Below are 19,700 nucleotides of genomic sequence, written 5' to 3'. Positions count from 1 at the left end.
TGCAATGTTAGAACTGCTCTAGACTGCACACAAGGCTTTCTGGCACTAGTTCTAACCATTAATTGCCATGTTAAATCCAGCAATAAATTATTTGGGCAACCACACTGCAGGAGCCCACTGCCAGGAATAAACCAGAGCTGAGTGCTGCTCAGTCCCCTTCATGCTCCAGGGCTGCAGGCTGGATCAGGCAGGGCACTCCCACACACCCTGAGTGGGGGTTTTTGGTGTCTCACTGACCTTCTGCATGTGGCTTCAGCCATCAGCCTGTGAACAGTGTTGTCAGTGCTGGAGGTGCCCTGCATGTGAGTATTGATCTGCATGTGTGTATCCTCCTGGAGCACAGGATGGTGTGTGGTGTGCAGGATGCCTCAGGATAAGCCTCTCATCCTTTGCAAATTGGATTTTGTGGCTCACTTGCCTGTCCTCTTGGATAAAGTTTCCCCTTAGCTGCCTCTCCTCTAGCAGAGCTCGGGTTCTTCTCTAGACTGCAAAGCCTTTTATAATACTCTGCAGATCAGGAGTCGCTTGGAAGGGACAGGGACAGACTTTCCATTTCCCACTGAAACATGCTCCAGAGTGAGCCTGCTGCTTCCTTCCCTTCTGGAGTTCACTCAGTCTGCAGGACATTCCCCTTGGTCTGGTTTGGTGCCTTTCCTGCTGGGTGGCACCGAGGTGCTCCTGGCTAGCAGCCCCCCAGTGATGGCTGCTGCTTTAGAAAGCCTCTGGGCCATGGGAGTCGTTGTGACTGCATACTGGGGAGGAAATGGATTCCTCAGAGAAGGCCAGCTTCAAACAGAGCCACAGCTGGCTGATTTGAAACCATTTCAGCTGGGGATCAGAGGGTGCTGTTAGGTTTTACCCCCAAAGAAAACAAAGCAGGGAAATGCATCACATTAGCATAAGTGGGATTTTCAGGGTTTGTAATAAGCCCCTAATTCCTAAAAGGATGGTGTATAAAACAGGCCAGCAGACACAGGAGAGCTGAACAGTTCCAGTTTGCTTATAAGAATGTACTGGTTTGAGTTTCATGCCTGTTTCTGGGATAGGGTGGTGGCCCTGGTGAAGGACCCCACACTCCTTCCACAGCAAGCTCAGGAGCAGCACTGGCCTCTTACTTGTGCCATTCTGTGCTGATGTGAACAGGACACCCTGCAGGGGCTGGGGAAGAGTAATCCTTGCCAGGGTTAATACTTAAATCTGTGCTACTTGACTTTTGAGCAAGGGAGGGAAGTTAATGCTCTCAGAAGAGACCACCTACTCTTTGGTGCAGACTGCCAAGAACTGACAGATGGAAGTGATTTTGGGACAGTGAGAAGTCAGTGTGGAATCACAGTGGTGACCAAGAGCAGACTCTGCATCCCACAGTCTTTGACTTACACCCACCCCTTGTGACTCTTGCTGTGGAGAAGGACAATTTCCCAGAGCCACCAGAATTCTTCTGTGGGGTGTGAATTAGCAGTGGGTCGATGGTTTGCTGTCTCTTGTGGTTCAGTCTAATAGACACACGTTCCTCTGAGGATGCTTTTTGGCAAGGCTGTGTATGGCTGAAGGATGTGAGCAGTGGGAGCTGTGGTTGGAGAGCAGGACTGAGGTGAAGCAGAGCAGTGATTCCATGCGCTGACCCCTCTGCTCTGTGCTCCGTGTGCTGCCCCTGACCACAGCTGTCAGGTGCCCACCTTGGTGTGAGAGCTGTGCCAGCCCTGCCCTTGCCCTGGCCCTGTTTGGTGTTTGCCTAAGTGTTCCCTGTCTGTTTTTGTCTTGCAGCATCTGGAGGGGGCCAAACGTGAACTGCGTTGACAGCACTGGCTACACCCCGCTGCACCACGCTGCTTTGAATGGCCATAAGTGAGTCCTGTTCCCACACTGGGGTGGCAGGGGGTTGGATGCTTTGTGCTTCCCTGGTTCATTCACCAGCTGAGGCACTGGTGCAGCACTACTCCATCTTCAGGGGAAGTGGAGAATGTCAGTGCTTTGGCTGCTGGGTGATGTTACATTTCCAGACGCCGAGGTTTTCAAACCCTTTGATTTCTAAGCAATTTGGATGAGCTGTAACACGGTGTGAAAGGAGCTCCCCTGGTGACAGTCCCTGCAGTCTTCCTGGTGTCCGGGGTGGTCTGGGCCTGCACCACTTCATGTGCATATCACATTTTTAGGTAATTTTAGTGTGGTAGATCTCGTGTTTCTCATTGCTGCCTAAGATACTGAGAAATCAAATAGGGTTAAAATCTCTATTTACCCTCGTTGTGCTTGTGCAGTTCACTGTGCAGCAGAGGCTTGTGGCTCCCTGTTCAGCTCCATTCGTATGGAGTTAATGTGGATCCTCCCTGAGCTCATCTCAGCATTATTTATTTCCTTTTTTTCATTTCCGTTGGCAGCATTTAATAGGAACACTTAAAAATCACATTTCAAGAGGCTCTCTGAAACACTCCTGCTCAGATTGACTTCTTGTTCAGTACTTGCTGCAGAAGGGGGGCTGTGAAACAAGGACTGAATGTCTCACAGAAGTTGCTGTCTCTTGCAGGGATGTTGTGGAGGTTCTGCTGAGGAACGACGCGCTCACCAACGTGGCAGATTGTAAGGGCTGTTACCCCCTGCACTTGGCAGCCTGGAAGGGAGATGCTGACATTGTGAAGCTCCTCATCCACCAGGGCCCTTCACACACCAAAGTGAATGAGCAGGTCTGCCTGATTTTCTCTAATGTGTCATTGAATCACTTCCCTGGCATGGAAAGAGACTCCTGCAGCTGACTCCTGACCCTTCCCAAACCAGTAGCAATGTTGTAATGTCCTACATGCTGGTGGGATAGGAGGGGCACTGCCTAAAGCAATACATTCAGTGCTGAGGTAGTGGTAGGATGAAAAGGTATTTAAGTTTCATAGACACATAAATGTGAGAACTGCTCAACACTTAGGAAGTGGTCTCCTGCTTCTGGGCTTCTAAGACTAACCCACAGTTTTCCTTTCAGCTGCTGGATAGCTGAGCAGGTTTCTAGTTCTGCAGAGGATCCATTGGCTCCCTCCTTTGGGAACTAATCCAAGCAGCTTTGTTCAGTCTCTTTGGCCGTGCTCTCTTAGCTGCTCTCCTGGCTTGTCTCTGGCACTTGCTCCAGTTCACTAATTTGTAAGTTCTAAGATAATTTTAACACTACTTGCTCCCAGATAAATCCCTAGTTTAATCTTAAAGAATTATTTTTGCAATCAGGCAAGAAAAAAAGCCTCTTGGATTTGTTCCTTTTGTCAGGCTGACAGTTTTGGTCTGGGGTGCAGAGGGAGTGAGGGAGACCTGTGTCCACTGCAGAGGGCTGGCTCCTGTGGAACTGCCCATGGACATCAGAGGTATCTTAAACCCCAGGGAACTTCTGAAATGCTACTGCTGGAAGGCCCAAATATTGCTGTTGTTGCAGAGTTTTGTTTACAGGAACTGGTTTCATGAATGAGGCCAGCTGAGTGCTGTCACTGAGCTGCCCCTCCCTAGCACAGAGTGAGAGGCCCAGACCAGTGGCTAAGGCTGCAATGGGCTGTGGTTGTCCTGTCCCTAAGGCAGGAACATCTGATGACCCTGGGAATCAGCTCCTAAACCACTCAGGTGTTCTTTCAGGAGGAAAGGAATAAACCAAAATAGGTTTGCCTGCCTTGGTGCCAGCAGATTAAACCTGGACATTGATTCCAGAGGTAATTCCCAGCTGGGTCAGACACCCCTGGCCTGAGTTCAGCTCACAGTCAGGGTGAGCAGCTGTGGAGTCCCTTCTGTTGATTTGCTCCATGGTACTTTTTCAGGAGCTGGGGAGCAAACTCCTTTCAGAGGCAGGTTTAGGAGTCCCAGTCCTCCTTTTGGGGACCCAAGTGCCACACTGGAGTTTCCCAGGACGGGTAAATCGATGCACCAGGCTGCCCCAGGGATAACTGCTGCTAAAACACCATGGAATGAAAAATCTGGTTGTAGTGCAGCTCTCTGTCATTCCTCCACTGAGCAGGAATAATGAGGAATGTGTGTTCTGATGTCTCTGGTGACAGTTTTCCAGTTTGGGGCTGTGGTTAATCATGTCTCCAGGCACAGCTGCAGGCACTCAGTCTGATTACATGGGCTTGAGTGCAGGTAACCCTTACAATCAATCTGACAAGAATTGAGTGAGAGCCCATAGTGTAAATGTTCTGCTCTGAGTAGGGCAGCTAGAGCAATGATCTTTGCAAAAAGCCAGAGCTTAGTGTGATCCTTGCAGGTAATGTTTCATTAATGTCTGTTCAGTAGGAACCCTGTTAAATGAGAGAAGTCAGCTGAGGAGCCTGTGCTTGGAGCCTGGTGCAGGTTACAGCAATCCCAGCTGGAATGGCTTCTGCTGGCCATGGCTCTGACTGGAACAAGATGCTGTGTCCTGCCATTCCACCCCTTGGAGTCACCCATTGCTTTGTTGCTGTATCTCACCCATTTCATTATCACATTTTTTTTCTTTTTCCTCTTCCTTTTTGTAGAATGCTCTTGAGATCAAAGAACTCAAAAAGTACGGCCCCTTTGACCCATATATCAATGCCAAGGTGTGTACTTTGCTGTCAGCATTTCACTGCATCATCACTCCAAGCTGCACTGGCGCGCTTCCAGGTGCAATAATACCTGTTCACTTTGCAGCTGCTTGGGGAAAAGGAAAATGGGACCATTGATTTACTGTGGGTTTCTCTCTTCAAAGCAGTTATAGAAACATAATTAAAGGAAAGCTTTTCCTTACTTTCCTGGGGGCTCCTTCCTTGCTTAGCCTTGTAGGACTCGCAGTGATGGTCAGTTTGCTTGATTGGGCTGGATGACTTCCCAAAGGTAATGTTACTTCAATTTAATGTTCTAGGTTTTGTTTCATGTGCTGATGTTGCTGATAAATGCAAAGAGAAGGAAATTTTTTCCCCTGCTTAACCATGGTTGCATTTTCTCTGTGGGCTGTTTGGAGTGAATTTTGATGCCTTTTCTTCTACCAAATGCATAATGCTCTGTGTTGTTTGAATGGACAGTTAATTCCTGTGGTGGTGGTGGTGGGGAGAAGGGAGGGCAGTGATGTTCCTGCCTCTCTTCCCAAGTCCTCCATGTCCTGCTTATTACATCAGTCTCTCTTTTGATGTTCAGTCTGTGGTGTTGTTTGACCCTTCAGCCCTGGTCTCCTGTTCCTGTTTTCTGGCCTGTTTTGCTCCTCTCTTCTTTTCAGTTGTTTTGAGCTACAAAAGACACAATATCAGCTTGTGCAATGTGCTGAGACTGAGCTGTTGAAGAAGCTTCCTATCCAGTATTGGGATGTTGAAGATGAAATTCCTGGTGGTGGTTTCTCAGACACCATTTTCCAGTTTTATTTCTAGTGACTCTACAAGCCAGGGTGGCAAACAATCTGTTGCTCTGTCCTGAGACACCTCTGCCGTGAGCCACCATGCCACAGCTGCTTCCACCCAGTTATTTTGGATCCAGCCATCCATGGCAGATTTCTGTCTGTCAGAGTTTTCCTCTGCTTGGTCTGCAGGACCTTATAAACACACAGCCAGAGCTCCTGTGCTTGCTGGGAGTTAGGTGTGGTTTTCAGAGCCCTGTTTCAGGGTCACTGGTTCCCACCCTTTGAGCACAAATGAAGCTCATCTGAACTGGGGATTTTTACAAAAATGCAGATAGGAATTTTCTGCCTTTATGTATTCTGTGGAAACATCATAGTTGAGCAGTTCACTTGCCTGGAAGGAGCTTCCCAAAACATTGTCAATAACTGGGTAAAATCTTACACATTCCAGTACTGGGATGTTGAATGAAGAAGGAATGTAAAGAGGGAATATTCAGTATTGGCAGTTTATTCAACCCTTCAGATCTTTGCAGATCAGCAAACTTTCCCTTTTTCAAATCGAGTCTCCCTGTGCTCAGTCAGAACCATCTCACGCTGTGATGGGAGCAGGGGCTGCAGAACAGACACAGCACTTGAAGGGGCTGTGGATTCTCCACTTGAGCATGGGATGAGGAACAGCAAGACTTTGTGTGGTGAGTGGCATCCCATTAGCAGGGCTTGGAACCTGTGCTGGAGCCCATAAGAAAGCAGAGCCATCCCTGCTCATGTCCTCTTTGTGCTCTGCAGGCAGGCATTGCTCCCAGCTCCTCTCTTCCAGCTGAGAGTTGGGGGATGCAAGGATTCCTGCAGGAATGCAGCCCCTCAGCCCTCCTGAGTGCTTTATTTTTCTAAGCAGTTCTGAAATTTGAAGCCATGTGCCTTCTGGCAGCTGGAATGGAATTTTCCTTTTCCATCTCTGATACATCTGTAGGTCTGAGCACTCCTGCTCTCTGCTCTGGTTTGTGCCTGGAGAGGTGATGCAGGAAGGGAGCAAACTCCCTTGCCTGGAAGAACTGGAGTATTTTTGGCTGCTCAAAACTCTCCCAAAATGGAGGCAATAAGGACTCAGGCAATAGTGGGAGTTTCCACTGCACAGTCTGGAATTGGGAGAGACTTGCTGTGATGATTCAGGGCAGTTTTATTGCCTGGTGATCTCTGCTGCAGGAGGAAAGTCTGGGGATTTTGCCTGGAGCACTGGAGCCCCAATCTGCTTAGTGAAAATTGGACTGAATTGCAGGGAAGATGAGGGAAGTCTCCAACAATTACATTTTTAAACGATGTTGTGTTCCCATTTCTGAGCCCTCAGGCAGGTGCTTGGAGCTGCTGCATGCTTTAAAGTCTCCTGAGGCATACATACCCTGTGCTGGGGACAAAGGAGAGGGGGGCAGTCCTAGCCAGGGGAATCCCCAGGAACCAGGGCTGGCATGGCACGAGCAGCGTGTGCCCCCACGGCTCTGGGGCAGGGACCCACTGCTCAGAGGGGCTGGGGTCATCCAGTCTTTCCACAAAGCCTGGCAGAGAGGATCCCTCGTGCCACAGGGCAGGCTGAGAGCCTGGCCCAGCTGCCATGGGCTCCCTGATCCCTGCACTCCCACCCCTGCCAAATGGGAATAATGGGATTTGCCAGCCCAAGAGTGGCAGTGTGAGCTGACGGGCAGGTGCGAGCTCTGATGTTCTCTACTCTGTCCCCTCTCACTCCCTTTGTATATTTTTTGTGCAGACTTCTGTATCCTGCAGTACCCTCTGTCCACGTGTCTGTGCCTCCCCCCAGGATGGAGCCTGTTTGACTTGGACCTGCTGTGCTGGCAGTGATGCTTTGCCCCGTGTGCCCCCTCCCCCTGCACGTGCCTGATTCTGCTCCTTCCCTTCACTGCAGCTGCCAGAGCCTCTCCCAGCTCCTGCTCCTTTTCCTGCTTTGCCTGTGGCTGAGAAGTGATGCAAAAGCCAGATACAAACAACTGGGGGATTGACAGGATTCCTGAGTGATTGAGCACCTCAGCAGGATCCAAGTGCTCGTGCAGCCTCCTGAGTTTGTGACATGGTGCAAAATACTGAGCAGTGTCCCGAGGCATGTGTGTGTGCTCTCACACAGGCAGGGATCAAATTCCCTTCTGCAGTGGTGCTGCTGCCTCCAGCAGGACAAGAACATTCTGTTTATTTTATTGGAAATGTTAAAATGAAAAACTCAACCACGATTCTTTCAGTTGAAGTGTGTAACTGTTTGTGTTAAACTTTTTTGGAGGTTATATTGTCAGATAGTTGTTTCTAAAGTGCTTAAGCCAGAATCCCTTTGTGGAATGACACCCAGAAACTTGAGAGGAACTTAATTTGAGAAAGGGCTCTGTTAGATCTGGCCATGTTCCTATTTTGCACCTATATGTGGGGTGTTGGACTGCTCATCTTCTTTGGGCTTTGCATTGCTGGTTCTTAGCCTGGCTGCTCTGCACGCTCTGGTTTGGGTCTGGCTTCCAGCTGGGGGTGCTCCCTTGTCACTGAGACATTGCTTCCCTCAGCTGACCTGAGCCCTGGCTTGTTCCTGCAGTGGTGGAATTGCACGGCTCTCTGGTTCACAAACTGCATGGGGCTGGGTGCACCCTGTCTCTAAACAGCCAGAATTGCAGAGGTGGAATGACTGTTATAACCAGGATAAGTAGGATTTGAAACAATTGCAGTTTAAATCTAAAATGATGCTCCAGCAAATAGTGGAGCACAACAGGTTGCCTGCCTTATATTTTTGTGGCACCCTGAATGTGGGATGCTGCCAAGACACCAGAGTGCCTTTCCCAGGTGCCAGCAGTGTTAAGGGGAACCTGGATACAGCTGAACATCCCTTAAACTTTAGCATGGCCCCTGGATTCTGCCCCAGGTGCTTGGAAAGCAGGCTGGTCCATCTCTAGTCCCTCTTTCCCACAGCTGTTCTGGACATCCCTGAGGCTGTAGCTGGGCTGGCCAATCAATGAGCTTGTGAGGGGACACTAAACACCCAAGGGAGATGGTGAAACATTGCTCAGGCTGGTTCAGACTGGGCTCTCTGCTTCCCCACTGCTTTTTTTTTGTCTCGATTTTGGATTTAAACGTCGGAACGAGGCGCTGCCCTGACACGCTGCCACTTGTGCCCCGCAGAACAACGACAACGAGACGGCGCTGCACTGCGCGGCCCAGCACGGCCACACCGAGGTGGTGAAGGTGCTGCTGGAGGAGCTCACCGACCCCACCATGCGCAACAACAAATTCGAGACCCCCCTGGACCTGGCCGCGCTCTACGGGAGGCTGGAAGTGGTCAAGATGCTCTTGAACGCCCACCCCAACCTGCTGAGCTGCAACACCAAGAAACACACTCCGCTGCACCTGGCAGCCAGGAACGGTCACAAAGCTGTGGTCCACGTGCTCCTGGATGCTGGCATGGACAGCAACTACCAGGTATCTGCTGTGTCTGAGTGGGGCCGGGCTGGTGGCTGGGCACTGGAGAGCTCCACCAGCCCTCCTTGCAGAAGCTGAGGAGAGCTTTGTGTTCTGCTGGGCTGTCTGTGCAGCTCGGGGTTGCTGGGGGAGGCTGCCCGGAGGGGCTCGGGTGCTGTGCATGCCTCACGCCTGCGCAGGGGCCTGGCAGAGCCCCAGACACGGAGTGAGGGAGACAAACACCCCGTGGCCAAAGCTGTTCTGCCCTGCAGTGCTGTGAGCTCTTGATAGGCAAACGTGTCTCTTCCTATCAAGCCACTTGTGAATGTGCTGTTTTCACAGCAATGGCTTGTATCTGGGTCTTGTTTTTCCTTGTCAGGACACGACCTCTTGCCAAGCTGTAGAAGGCCCTTTCTTGGTCTCTCTGATGGAATCATCCCCATATTTCCATCCCACATCCTCAGCATTGTAATAATGTTGTCAATCTGTCCTCAGCCATAGGTAGTGCTGCCCACACCTCGTGTACAAGGCCGTGTATTTATTGCTTCTGTAACCCTCTAAGCCGTGCCTCCCTCACCATTCCCTGCTGTCTGGCTTCATGCTATGTTTCCATTTAATTTGCAGACTGAGAAAGGCAGTGCTTTGCACGAAGCTGCTTTGTTTGGCAAGACAGATGTGGTACAAATATTGCTGGCTGCAGGTGAGAGAATGTTCCCCCTTTGAAGCACTAATGTGGTGATCCCTTCACCCGGAGCTTGAGGAAATCCTTTTCTAGTGCAGCAGATTTCTCCATCCAGCTGTCAGAGCTCCTTGGAGCAGGATGTAGGAGAGGTTGGCTCTTTGAGTTTGGCTTTAGATTTGTCTCTAGAGTGCCTTTTAGCTTCCCCCAGTGCTGATCACAAATGTGACTTGATGAAATGCACAAACCTGCACGTAGTTAGACAATATTCTTGCTTTTGCCCTCTGTACCCCTGTGGCCACAGGTATTGATGTGAACATAAAGGATAACAGAGGCCTGACTGCTCTGGACATTGTGAGGGAGCTTCCTTCTCAGAAAAGCCAGCACATAGCAGCTCTCATTGAAGGTGGGTAATGCAGCTCTGCCTCTGGGGAGGAGGGGAAAGCTTGGGGTGCTGATTCTGCTGGGGCAGGTACAGGATGTGCTTTTCTGGACCTCGAGAGTGCTGAAATCAAAGCAGTTTCAGGTTGTGTTGGAAGAGCCAGTGCTGAAATGCTGGGGTGAGCTTCTCCAGACCAAATGTTTGGAGGAGGACTTGGGGGGATTTAGGAGGATTAGCCCTTTGCTGAGAGAGTCTGGCGTGACTTTTACAGTTTAAATGGGCTTAATTGAGCCTTGTTTAGCTGACTTCAGAAGTTAATTAAAATTAAGGATAGCCTAAATCTGCTTGCAGAATGCAAAGTAACAGCTTTAGAAATTATTCTGGTGTAACTCCCCTTTATGTGTCTGTGTAGGCAAATGACTGTCCACAGATCTCACATCCTGCTCCTCGCCTCGTTGTGAGGCTTGGGCATGGAATTTGCAGATGAGATTTACAGAAAAGGCCTTGATTACTTGTGTTTTATAAAGGAGCTTGGTCCATTGTGTCTGTCCAAATTCGGGAATGAAATGTGACATCTTGGCTAAATTCATACCTTGTAATTACGCTGTCTGCATTTCCTCTCAGCTGTGGGGAGGATCAGAAGCATTTGGAGCTGGGGTGTGTTATTCATGCTGAGCATTTGGGAGCTTTGCAGGTTCAAAGCACTTCTCAGACTTTTAACTAAGCTGTGCCTGTGAGGCTGGAATGTTTGAGCTTTATTCTGATACTGAAGACAAAGATGGGCTTTAAAACTGAAGGTGTTGCAGATAAAGGCTGTTAGTTTTCCCCAGGAGGGAGCTGCTGTTGGATGTTACATCAGCTGAATGTTTCTGGCTTTGCCTGTAGTTGGGGGCTGCAGCTGGAATTGGTTTCTCTTGTTATGACTCTGTTCAGTGATGGAGTTTGTGTCTACAACACGAATTTGCTCCGTGACTCTGTGTCCGTGCAGCAGCTTTGCAGCTTTCTGATTAAAGACTCTGAAAGTTCAAAGGACCATCCCTCCCCTTGTGCCTGTGATTAAAGAGCCTGCCTGCTTCTATTTTGGGATCTGAGCTGCAAGTTTTAATAATGTTATTTTTTTTTTGGACACTTAATAAGCTGACAGTTGGCCTTCCACCCACGAGGGAGGAAGTGCCATGTGCTGAAGGGGACAGAAAGCCAGACTGACGTGAGCTGACCCTGTCCCCCAACCCCCTTGCAGATTACACCGTTGGGAAGAAAAGTGCCAAAGCTGTGGAGAAATCTGCTCCAGCCCCGCTCGCTGCAGCCACCGATCCCTCGGGCCGGACGTCTCAGGGTGGGCATCACCAGCATTCCTCTCCCTGCCAGCGCCGAGTCAGGAGATCCAGGAGCAATCCCATCTCTCTCTTGCCCTTGCAGGTGATGTGGACAAAGCTGTCACAGAGCTGATCATCGATTTCGATGTGAACCCCGAGGAGGAGAGCCCCTATGAGGCTCTGTACAACGCCACGTCCTGCCACTCCCTGGACAGCCTGGCCAGCGGGAGGTCGTCCGACCGGGAATCTGGCAATAAGGAAGCTGAGCCCAGCAGCCTCAAAGCAGCTGCAGTCAGGCCTGTATGTAGCTCACCCCTGCTTGCACAGGGGGCTGACCTGCAGGGTCAGGTTTTGCAGCAGGCTGCCCAAGCTTGAGGAAACCTTTAAATCCTTCCCTGACATGGATGAGAGCAGGCAGGTGTCTCTCCTTCCCTACCCTGCTCACAGGGATTGCTTAAAAGCAGCCACTTCTTCATTTCACCTTGTGTGGCATCCTTCTGTTTTCTGGCAGTGCACTGGTGACAGTGAATCTTGGTCTGTCAGTAGATTACATTTCACAGAAGGGCTGACTTTTTGTCCTGAAAAAAGTTCTGGAGACTTGTGTGGAGCTTCTTCTCATGGCTCACTGCTTTACCACAGCTAAAGCTATCATGAAATTATCTGTAATAACCTCTTGGAAGCTAGTTGGCAGTGGAAGGGGTTTTTTTTTTTTGTGTATTACTTGCAGAGCTCTGTAGAGGGTACTCCAGGCCTTACAAAGCAGCACAGGGCTCCTGGAATTGTCCCCAGAGAAGTCTTCCTTACCTTCTGTCATCTGCATCTGCTGCCCTGGTAGCAATCAGCAGGAAGGCTGCTGTGAGGCAGATGGGACAGAGGCCCTGCAGTGCTGGGTCAGCTTCAGGCTCTGTGTTCTGGTTGGTTTTCCAAAGCCTGCTCTGTGGAAAAAAGGCAGAGCAGCAGTGAACAATTAAACTGCTGGGGGTACAGTAACCATGGTTCCCCTCTGTGCAAAGAGGTGCAGCCTTTGGCTTGTGCTGAGAGCAAGCAGAATAGAAATGAGATACAAGCTTTGGATGGTGGACGTTTTGGGCAGATCTCTCAGGTGTGCAGTACCAAGCACACCAGTCCTGTCTGTTACTGATCAGATCTTGTCATTGTCCTGTGTTGATGGTGTCTGGTGTGAAATGAGCTCAGTTCTGTCACAAGTGAGGAAAGACAAGAGCTGAACTGCAGTGAAAAGAGAGCAGGAAGAGGGACGTGCTGCAGTAGCTGGCTGGAGTTTGAGCAGTGCAGCTCTGCTGCTCCCTTCGCCATTAGATGGAGCTGTGGCTGGGCAGGAGTGGGACCAGGCAGCAGCTCCAGCTGCCCAGTTGCAATCCCGGGATATCGGAGGAGAGCAGTGCAGCTTAGTTTCTTGATCCCTAGAGTTTTCCACTATAAAAGGTGCCTCTGGCATCAGTTTCACTAAGCTACAAGCCCTTTCTTCTGATCAGCTCGTTGCTCACTGCCCTGTGTAATGCCGTGGAGATGCTGGTTTGGGTCTGAGTGAGACCGGTGGGACCAGATCGGTGTCCTGAGGAAGAGGAGGAGGGAAGGCAGCAGCCATTGCCCAGCTCTGTGCTGTTAGGGCTGAACTTCTCCTCCACCCAGATTAAGTTGAAGAGGTTCTTGCTGCATCCAGCAGTGGGGACATAGAGCTGGGGGGCAAAAGGGATGAGCTGAGAGTGTCTGTCTCACCTGCAGAGAGAACGCCCTCCCCCGCCGGCCAAGCCCCCACCTGATGAAGAGGAGGAGCAGAATGTGGAGAAGAAGACAAGCCACAGTGCTCCCTGTGAGGTACATGGGGCTTGCTCTGGGGTGTTTCATGGGAGAGTGGTTTAAACGTCGGTTTTAATAGTTTGGGAGGAGCCAAGGGTGCTGTTACCTCCTGTGCTCATTGGGCTGTGAATGTGAAGTATTCCCTCACTCAGCATTGCTGCTGTCCCTTACCATGGGAACTTCCTTTGTCTGGTTCTTCCAGGGCACCTCAAAGTTGACCTTCAGCCTTACTTTCCTATTCTTGGCTGAGAATTCCCTTAGGAGGAGATTTTTCTGACCCACGTTGTGATGTGGACCATTGCCCTCTAGTAATGATCCCACCACAGGCATCTTCAGTTGGACTGAAACACAGATGGGCTGTGAGTTCCTGCTTCCTCTGAGCTCCCAGCTGTTGAGGAGCTGCACAGGCTTGTGGGTCCCACTGACATGAGCAGGGATCAGGGGCTTGAATTCAGCTGAGGATCTGGCCCAGCATGTGTTAAAGCTGCCTTCTGCAGGGGTCAGTGCATGTGAGCTGCTTTCTGATGGTACTCAAGCTCTCCCATTTCATATTGTTGTTGCTGGGGCTTCCTGTTGCTCATCCTATTCACCTGCTGTGAACCTCAGATGTAAGGAGTCTCTGGGAGACACGGCTGTGGGAAACCACAAGTGTGTCTTGGCACCTTCTGCTGACACCCAGGAAAACCTTCAAAGCAAATCCAAATCCTGTGGATTTCTGTGCTCTCCCAAAGGCAGTGGGCTGTGTGTGAAGCTCGTGGAGCGTGTGCCACCTCTGCTGTCAGAGCAGGCTCTGGTTCTGCAGGTGCTTTCTTTGAGTGTGCTGATCTGCCAGAGTTCTGCAAGGCATAAATGAGCTCTCTTTTCTGGAGGGTGTCAAACCCACATGAGACATGGGTGAACATGGCCTGCTGTAGTAGAACTGACTGCAGAGAGGAGTAATCTCCGAGCTGTGTGTGAGCAGGGAAACTGGGATGTGGCATTGTGGACTGATCAAATGCAGGGGGTGGTAACCAGTCCTGTGCCTGACTCTGGCAGAGGAGAGCTGGGCAGCAGGTCATGGAGTAATTGGGAAGCAGAACTTGTTTATGACAATAAACACGGGGAGGGAAACGTGCCCTGACCATTCCTGCTGAGCTTTCTTGCCATGTTTAATTACCAAACACCTGCTGTGTTGTCCTGCCTTTAATGGCTTTGGAAGCACAATCCATTAAAGGGAATCTTGCTGGCAAATGGCAGAGTGACTCGTTGATTTGTGACCAACTTTAGTGACAAAACTTACAGGCAGCATGTGGCTGCCTGGAAATGACCTTTTGGACATACTGATGAGGAGTCTGGGGCTGATCCTTTTACTTTGCTTGTTCCTCCTGGCCTGCTCTGCTTTTCTGACTCTTGCCCATCTTTTATCACCTCTCCCTGGGCCAGGCAGGTGTGCACATGCTCCAGGAATGCTGCAGACATTCTACTGCAGCATCCCAGTCTGCCACCCTCTAGCCCTACTCTCCCATTGGAGCCAGGACACTTAGTCATTGAGTATTCTGGGGTTGGGCCAAACTCTAGTTTTCCAAAGTAGTCTTTTTATTTCTTGCCAAGCTGGGGCTATCAGTCAAAACAGATGAGCGTAAACAAGAAACTTCACTTTCATCACGGAAGAGCATTGGTACAAACAGGCAAAGGAGCTGATTGTTTAGAGGTGCTTGAGTGGTGCCTTTCACTATCTGCAGAAACCTTCTGGGTTTGGAGCTGAGTAAGAGTCTGCACTGTCAAATTAAACTTCAATTCCAGTTGTTTACTGCTTGTCTCCGGAAGGGAAGTGCAGATCAAGGACAAGGCGCCACGTTGGCTCCAGGAGTTTGGTCTGCAGCTCTGGGGAAGGAGAAGAGAGGAAGAGATGAGTTACCCTTTAAAAAGTCTTTCAAAGTCCTCTGCTGTGGATTAAGTACACCTTAAAGAGCATCTTCATTATTCACAGCATCTTATTTTTGGGCTTTGCTAGTAATGAACATTTATACATGCAAACAATATGGCTGAAGAACTAAAAGCTGAATTGGAAGAAAGCTTTACTTGGTGGTGCTGCTCCTGGTCACAAAGCCTACAGAGCAAGCGGATTCTCCAGCAATGGTCTTTGTTTTGAGTGAATTTGAACCTAGAGCACTGTTGAGAGCTTGGAAGGATGAGAGGTGGAGAAAAATCAAGTGTCACCAGGCCTGTGAAAGCTCACAGAGTAGAAGCTGGGAGCTGTGTGCTGCTGGAGAGCTTCTGCCTTTGGTGCATTTAAAGAGGACAGCACAGGAATCATCATCCGCAGGAATGTCAGGAGAGCACAGAGCCTGGCTGAAGGTCCAGGCTGCTGCTGTGCTAAGAGGCTGCTGCTGGGCAGGATTTTTACAAGATCACTGTCAAGAACCTCTTACCTGCTGTTCTGGTCTGACGGTTTTGTGCCACCATCTGGTCAGAATTTTTCCCTAATTTGCTCATTACGGGCTCTTTCACCTGGAAAGGAGCAGGTCTGCCTGGCAGCTCCTGCTCAAAGCAGCTAGAATAAATAAATATTTCCCATGCCAGACATGGCCCATTTCCTCCCAGTGGGAAAGTCACATTAAAAGCTAGGTGGGTTCGTGCAGAACAGCACATGGATGTCAGAATCCTCTGTGCTGCTGACTCTTGGGTGCCTCTCCAAGACTCCTTTAAGCTTCCAGAGCTCCTGGCTGGGTTGCAGTCAGGCAGGCACCAGTTTGCCCTTGGAGCAGCTCTGGTGCTTTCACTCAGGGGAGAAGCAGGGTGTGGGCTGTGCTCTGCTGGTGAGGCAGTGGCAAGTCCAGGGGTCTGAGCAGTAGGAGCCCTCCCTGGGGGCATGTTTTGTTCAGACCTACTGTTCCCTGTCCTGACAGCAGGTAGGGATTTTTTGCTTTCTGTCTTGAGTTTGTCCCACTGTGGTTGGGGATAGTCACATGTGGGGACACAGAGAGGTTTGGGCCAGAAGGGACCTTAAAGATCATCCAGTCCCAAGCCCTTGTCATGGGCTTCCACTCAACCAGGTTGTTCCAAGCCCCATCCAACCTGGCCTTGAACACTTCCAGGGCATTCACAATTTTCTCTCACTCCATGCCCCTCCCCAGCTTTCTTGGAGCCTCTTAGGGTGCATTCCTGGGTCGTGTTGAGCTCTTGGGACAGGGTTGCATCAATCTGCCAGAGTCTGGCCAGGAGATGGTGCTGAAAGGCAGCTGACTGTGCTGGCAGGGTGCCCTGGTGGCCAGTTCAGCCCCTTCAGCACTGGGATGGCACACGAGGGTGTCCAGTGCCCATCATCCTTGGCATTGGTGCAGACCAACACGTGCGAGTGCAGCACGATTTGTCTGGATCTTGCACCAAAACCTCATCCCTGCACATGGCTGGTGGCTTTCCAGAACAGCTCAGGGAGAGTCTGCCAGGGTTACAAACCAGCTCTAAGTAGAGGCTTTGAGGGATTTAAATGAGCACAATCACTGCTGCACATCCTGAAGTTAAACTGAGTTCATACAGTGCTGCCTGAGGACTCTTTTAGCTCTGAATATGCCATGCATCCTGGGGTCAGAAATGCAGATCTGAGATGCCTGAGAGGGTGGCAGGGATTTGGGCTTTTGTTCTTTTCAGCCCTGTCCTAATAGGGCTGGCAGCTAAAAAGTGAATGACTGTGCAAATTCCAATAGCAGCAGCGAGTCTGAGATGGGATGAACAGGAATAACGGTCTCAGCTCTTTTCTCCCTCCAGGCTGTCTGCAGCCCTTGCCCAGTTGGTCAGTGCTGGAAAGCTGTCAGCAGCCTGAGATACTAAAAATTAAAGGGGTTTGGGTGGAGTTTTTTAAGGGGGTTAAAAAAACCCAAAGGGGAGTATTACGTTTTGACTCACGCTCCACAGTGAAGGTGTTGCCTCTGCCAATTCTTTGCTTAACCCCTGGCATAGAGGCTGTGGGGTTTATGCTGGGACAAAGCATTGCTTTGCAGAGCACCACATTGTGTTGTTCTTCATTAGGCCTCTGCTGCCCGGGGGAAGAGCAGGGGAAGTGGAGCTGAGGAAGAGGAACACCCCTACGAGCTGTTGCTTACAGCAGAAACTAAAAAGCCGGTTGCAGTGGACAGGAAAACAAAAGGTGAGTGACCATCCAAAAAGCAGAGCTGTTTGCTTGCATGTGCTTCAGGAAGATATGAGGGCAGAGGGCAAGTGGAACAATGAAAGTCTCTGCTGGGTGGGGGCTGGAGGGTGATTGTTGTGTTTCCTGGTAATCTCTCTGTGAAGGGGAGCTCTGAGCGTTCCTGTACAGAGTGTACACAGAGGAAGGGCAGCTCCACTGTAGGACACCTCAGAGATTGCAAGGATCTGCTCGGTGACCTCAGACATGCCCAAATCTCATGCCTGGCCAAGGAAAGGCAGAGGGTGAGAGGCTGGAGGCTGTGCCTCTGCCAGGGAAGATGAGCAACACGAGTGTTCCAGTGAGCCGTGTTCTCCATCCAGCTGGCGCTGCAGGTTTCTGCTATCCTGCTGTAAAATCAACATCCTGCTCTGTGCTAGAGCTAATTTGAGATGGAAACTAACAGGAGGAAAACAGAAATGTGTGGAGCAAGAACTAGAACTGTCTCAGAACACGGGGTACACAGGTTGATATTGAGGCAGTTTCTCCTCACCCTGAAGGACCTCTGAGCTTTACAAAGCATCTGGGAACACCTTGTCTCTTGTGTTTGGCTGTTGTTGACTTTTTGGCTTTCCTTCAACAATAACAACAAAAGATTTGTTTAGAGGGAAAAGATTTCCGCTTTATTCAGAAGTCCTGAGCAGGAATTCGGGTGGATTTAGTTTGGGTTCTCACACTGGGACCCCTCTCCCTCTGAGGATGGACAGGGCTAACAAGGACTTGAAGTGATGCCTCCTTGACTGCTTTATCAGACCTGAAGCTTTTTTCCCCTCCTTACAACATGATAGCTCTCATTGCTGGGGTCCTGCTGCTCTCCTGACTGCTCCAGGATGGCACAAGAGGTCACTGTGTTCCCACCAGCACTTGCCAAAGCCCCTCACGGCCAGAGGCAAATTTTGAGAGCTTTTCAGATTGGTGCTTTACTCTGGGCCAGGAACAGTCCTTGGGCAACAGCCACTGAGGGCTTGCAGGCTTTCATCAGTGGGCAGCTATTGCTGGTTATTCCAACTGCTCCACTCCTTCCCCTGGCTGCAGTGTCCAGGCTTGATTGGTAAGAGTGGAGGTATGTCCTAATTATCTGTCAGCTTAAAATAAACCTCAGAGTAAGGCAGCTGCCTGTTCTTGTTGCAGATCTCTTCCCCTGAACTTCTGAAGACAGGAGAGGTTGCAGGAAGATCTTTATGGATCCTTTTATGGATCCAGAGCAGAGTCCCATCTTTTGATGTACAGTTGGAAAGATCAAAGCTGTGACTTCATGGTTTGCACTCTGTGGAAAGTGTTGGTAACAAGCCTGGAGCTCTTCCCACTGTTACAGTGGGAGAAATCCAACGATGCAGTTTTTCCTCATCTTCCCTGACTTTCCCATTCTTTAAATGCAGTCAGCACTGTGGCTGATAGTGGGGGGACAAGATAAATTTAAGGAGTGGCAGAAATTAAGCAAGAGTTGAGGGAGACACCAAAGCCTTACTTGGTGTTGGAGAATTTTCCCACCTCTGGGTCAGAAGAGTCCTGGAGCATCAAAGGCAGCAGCTCAATCCCAAGGCACAGAACAGGCTGTAGCATAGCTTTGAACTGCTCCTTGGCTCTGAGTCTGAGGGTCTGGCCTTCTGGATGAGTTCTGGAGCAGCCTTTGGTCAGGAGAGGAGGTCTTGGGTTCTTGTGGCTGTTGAAAGGGCGTTTCAGGGCGGCAGGAAGGCTGAATTTCAGGCAAGTGGGTTTAATGGTGCCTTTCATCTTTGATAGCTGCCTTTGTTCCTCTGGCTGCCAGTTGTCCTGTGTCCAGCCAGCAGATGAATGTGGCATTATCCACTGGCTTTGGTGGCCTTTGTGTGTGTTAGAGCAGCTCGCTGTCACATGCTGGAGCACTGGGAGAAGTTGGCCTCATGTTTTGGGCAGAGTATCAGAAGTGGTTTAAGCCAAATGCTCTCCCATCCACTTTGGTGTGCAGTCACATGCCTGAAGTCAGGGCACTCAGGCCCTGTAGCAGGGTGTGAAAAGAAGGCAAAAGAGGAGGAATGTGTGTGGAGTGACCAAGAGGAGGCTTCTCAGCTCCTTCCTCCAGAGAGTCCTGATGGAGGGTGAAAAGACTTGAGTTTTCTGTGTGGTTATAGTGGTTCAGCCAGCACAGTGTGACTGTGCTGCTAACCAGAGAGCTGGAATGAACCAGCAATAAAGTCAGAACACGCTGCAGAGAGATTGAAAGAAACTCTTTTCTGAGAGCCAGAATATGGCTGCTGAAATAGCAGGGTGGACATTGCTGTGGGGGTTCTGTGGGGACACTTAGTTATTGCAGGCAGAGCTTTGGGGACAGCTCTTGGTTTGCTGTGAGATTAAGGACAATGCAAACCCAGAGCCTACGTGTCCTCACACGGTGTTACCTTGGACAGAGGACAGACTTCTGTCCCATATCCCGGGCCCAAGCCTTTGTGTCTGCTCTCATGGTGTTGTCCAGAATCACATTAATGATCTCTCTAAGCAGGGCAGTGTCTCATTGCCCTTTCTGAAGAGGGGAGTACAAAAGAGCACCAATTCAGGTGGATAAAATCTGCCTGGAATGACTGAGCGTGGTGAGGTTAGCACAGGAGTGTGCCATCCTCACTGGG

The 19,700-nt window shown here is 50.2% G+C and overlaps 1 protein-coding gene across 10 annotated transcripts in view; it reads left to right on the top strand.

Annotated features, from left to right (window-relative positions):
* The window catches only part of ANKS1A (ankyrin repeat and sterile alpha motif domain containing 1A), a gene marked incomplete at its 5' end in the record, with an annotated part of 73,000 nt that overhangs the window by 13,907 nt on the left and 39,393 nt on the right, over positions 1 to 19,700 (top strand). For 8 of the 10 annotated variants that reach the window (XR_014616708.1, XR_014616709.1, XR_014616710.1 and 5 more), the window contains 10 exons: positions 1,765 to 1,845; positions 2,522 to 2,678; positions 4,470 to 4,532; positions 8,462 to 8,758; positions 9,362 to 9,437; positions 9,721 to 9,822; positions 11,039 to 11,134; positions 11,218 to 11,414; positions 12,858 to 12,950; positions 16,941 to 17,058. Coding sequence is in view for 6 of the 10 variants with exons in the window: in XM_084220636.1 (XP_084076762.1) it covers positions 1,765 to 1,845; positions 2,522 to 2,678; positions 4,470 to 4,532; positions 8,462 to 8,758; positions 9,362 to 9,437; positions 9,721 to 9,822; positions 11,039 to 11,134; positions 11,218 to 11,414; positions 12,858 to 12,950; positions 16,941 to 17,058 (1,280 nt within the window). Of the gene's footprint in view, positions 1 to 1,764; positions 1,846 to 2,521; positions 2,679 to 4,469; positions 4,533 to 5,967; positions 5,992 to 8,461; positions 8,759 to 9,361; positions 9,438 to 9,720; positions 9,823 to 11,038; positions 11,135 to 11,217; positions 11,415 to 12,857; positions 12,951 to 16,940; positions 17,059 to 19,700 lie in introns of those variants that run through there. The other 2 variants (XM_084220638.1, XM_084220634.1) reach the window with 2 other exon arrangements.

The sequence above is a fragment of the Fringilla coelebs genome (genome assembly GCF_963513975.1).
Source record: "Fringilla coelebs genome assembly, chromosome: 23".
Taxonomy (NCBI): Eukaryota; Metazoa; Chordata; class Aves; order Passeriformes; family Fringillidae; genus Fringilla; species Fringilla coelebs.
Note: the sequence above shows the minus strand (reverse complement) of the source record. Positions and strands in the feature narration are given on the sequence as shown.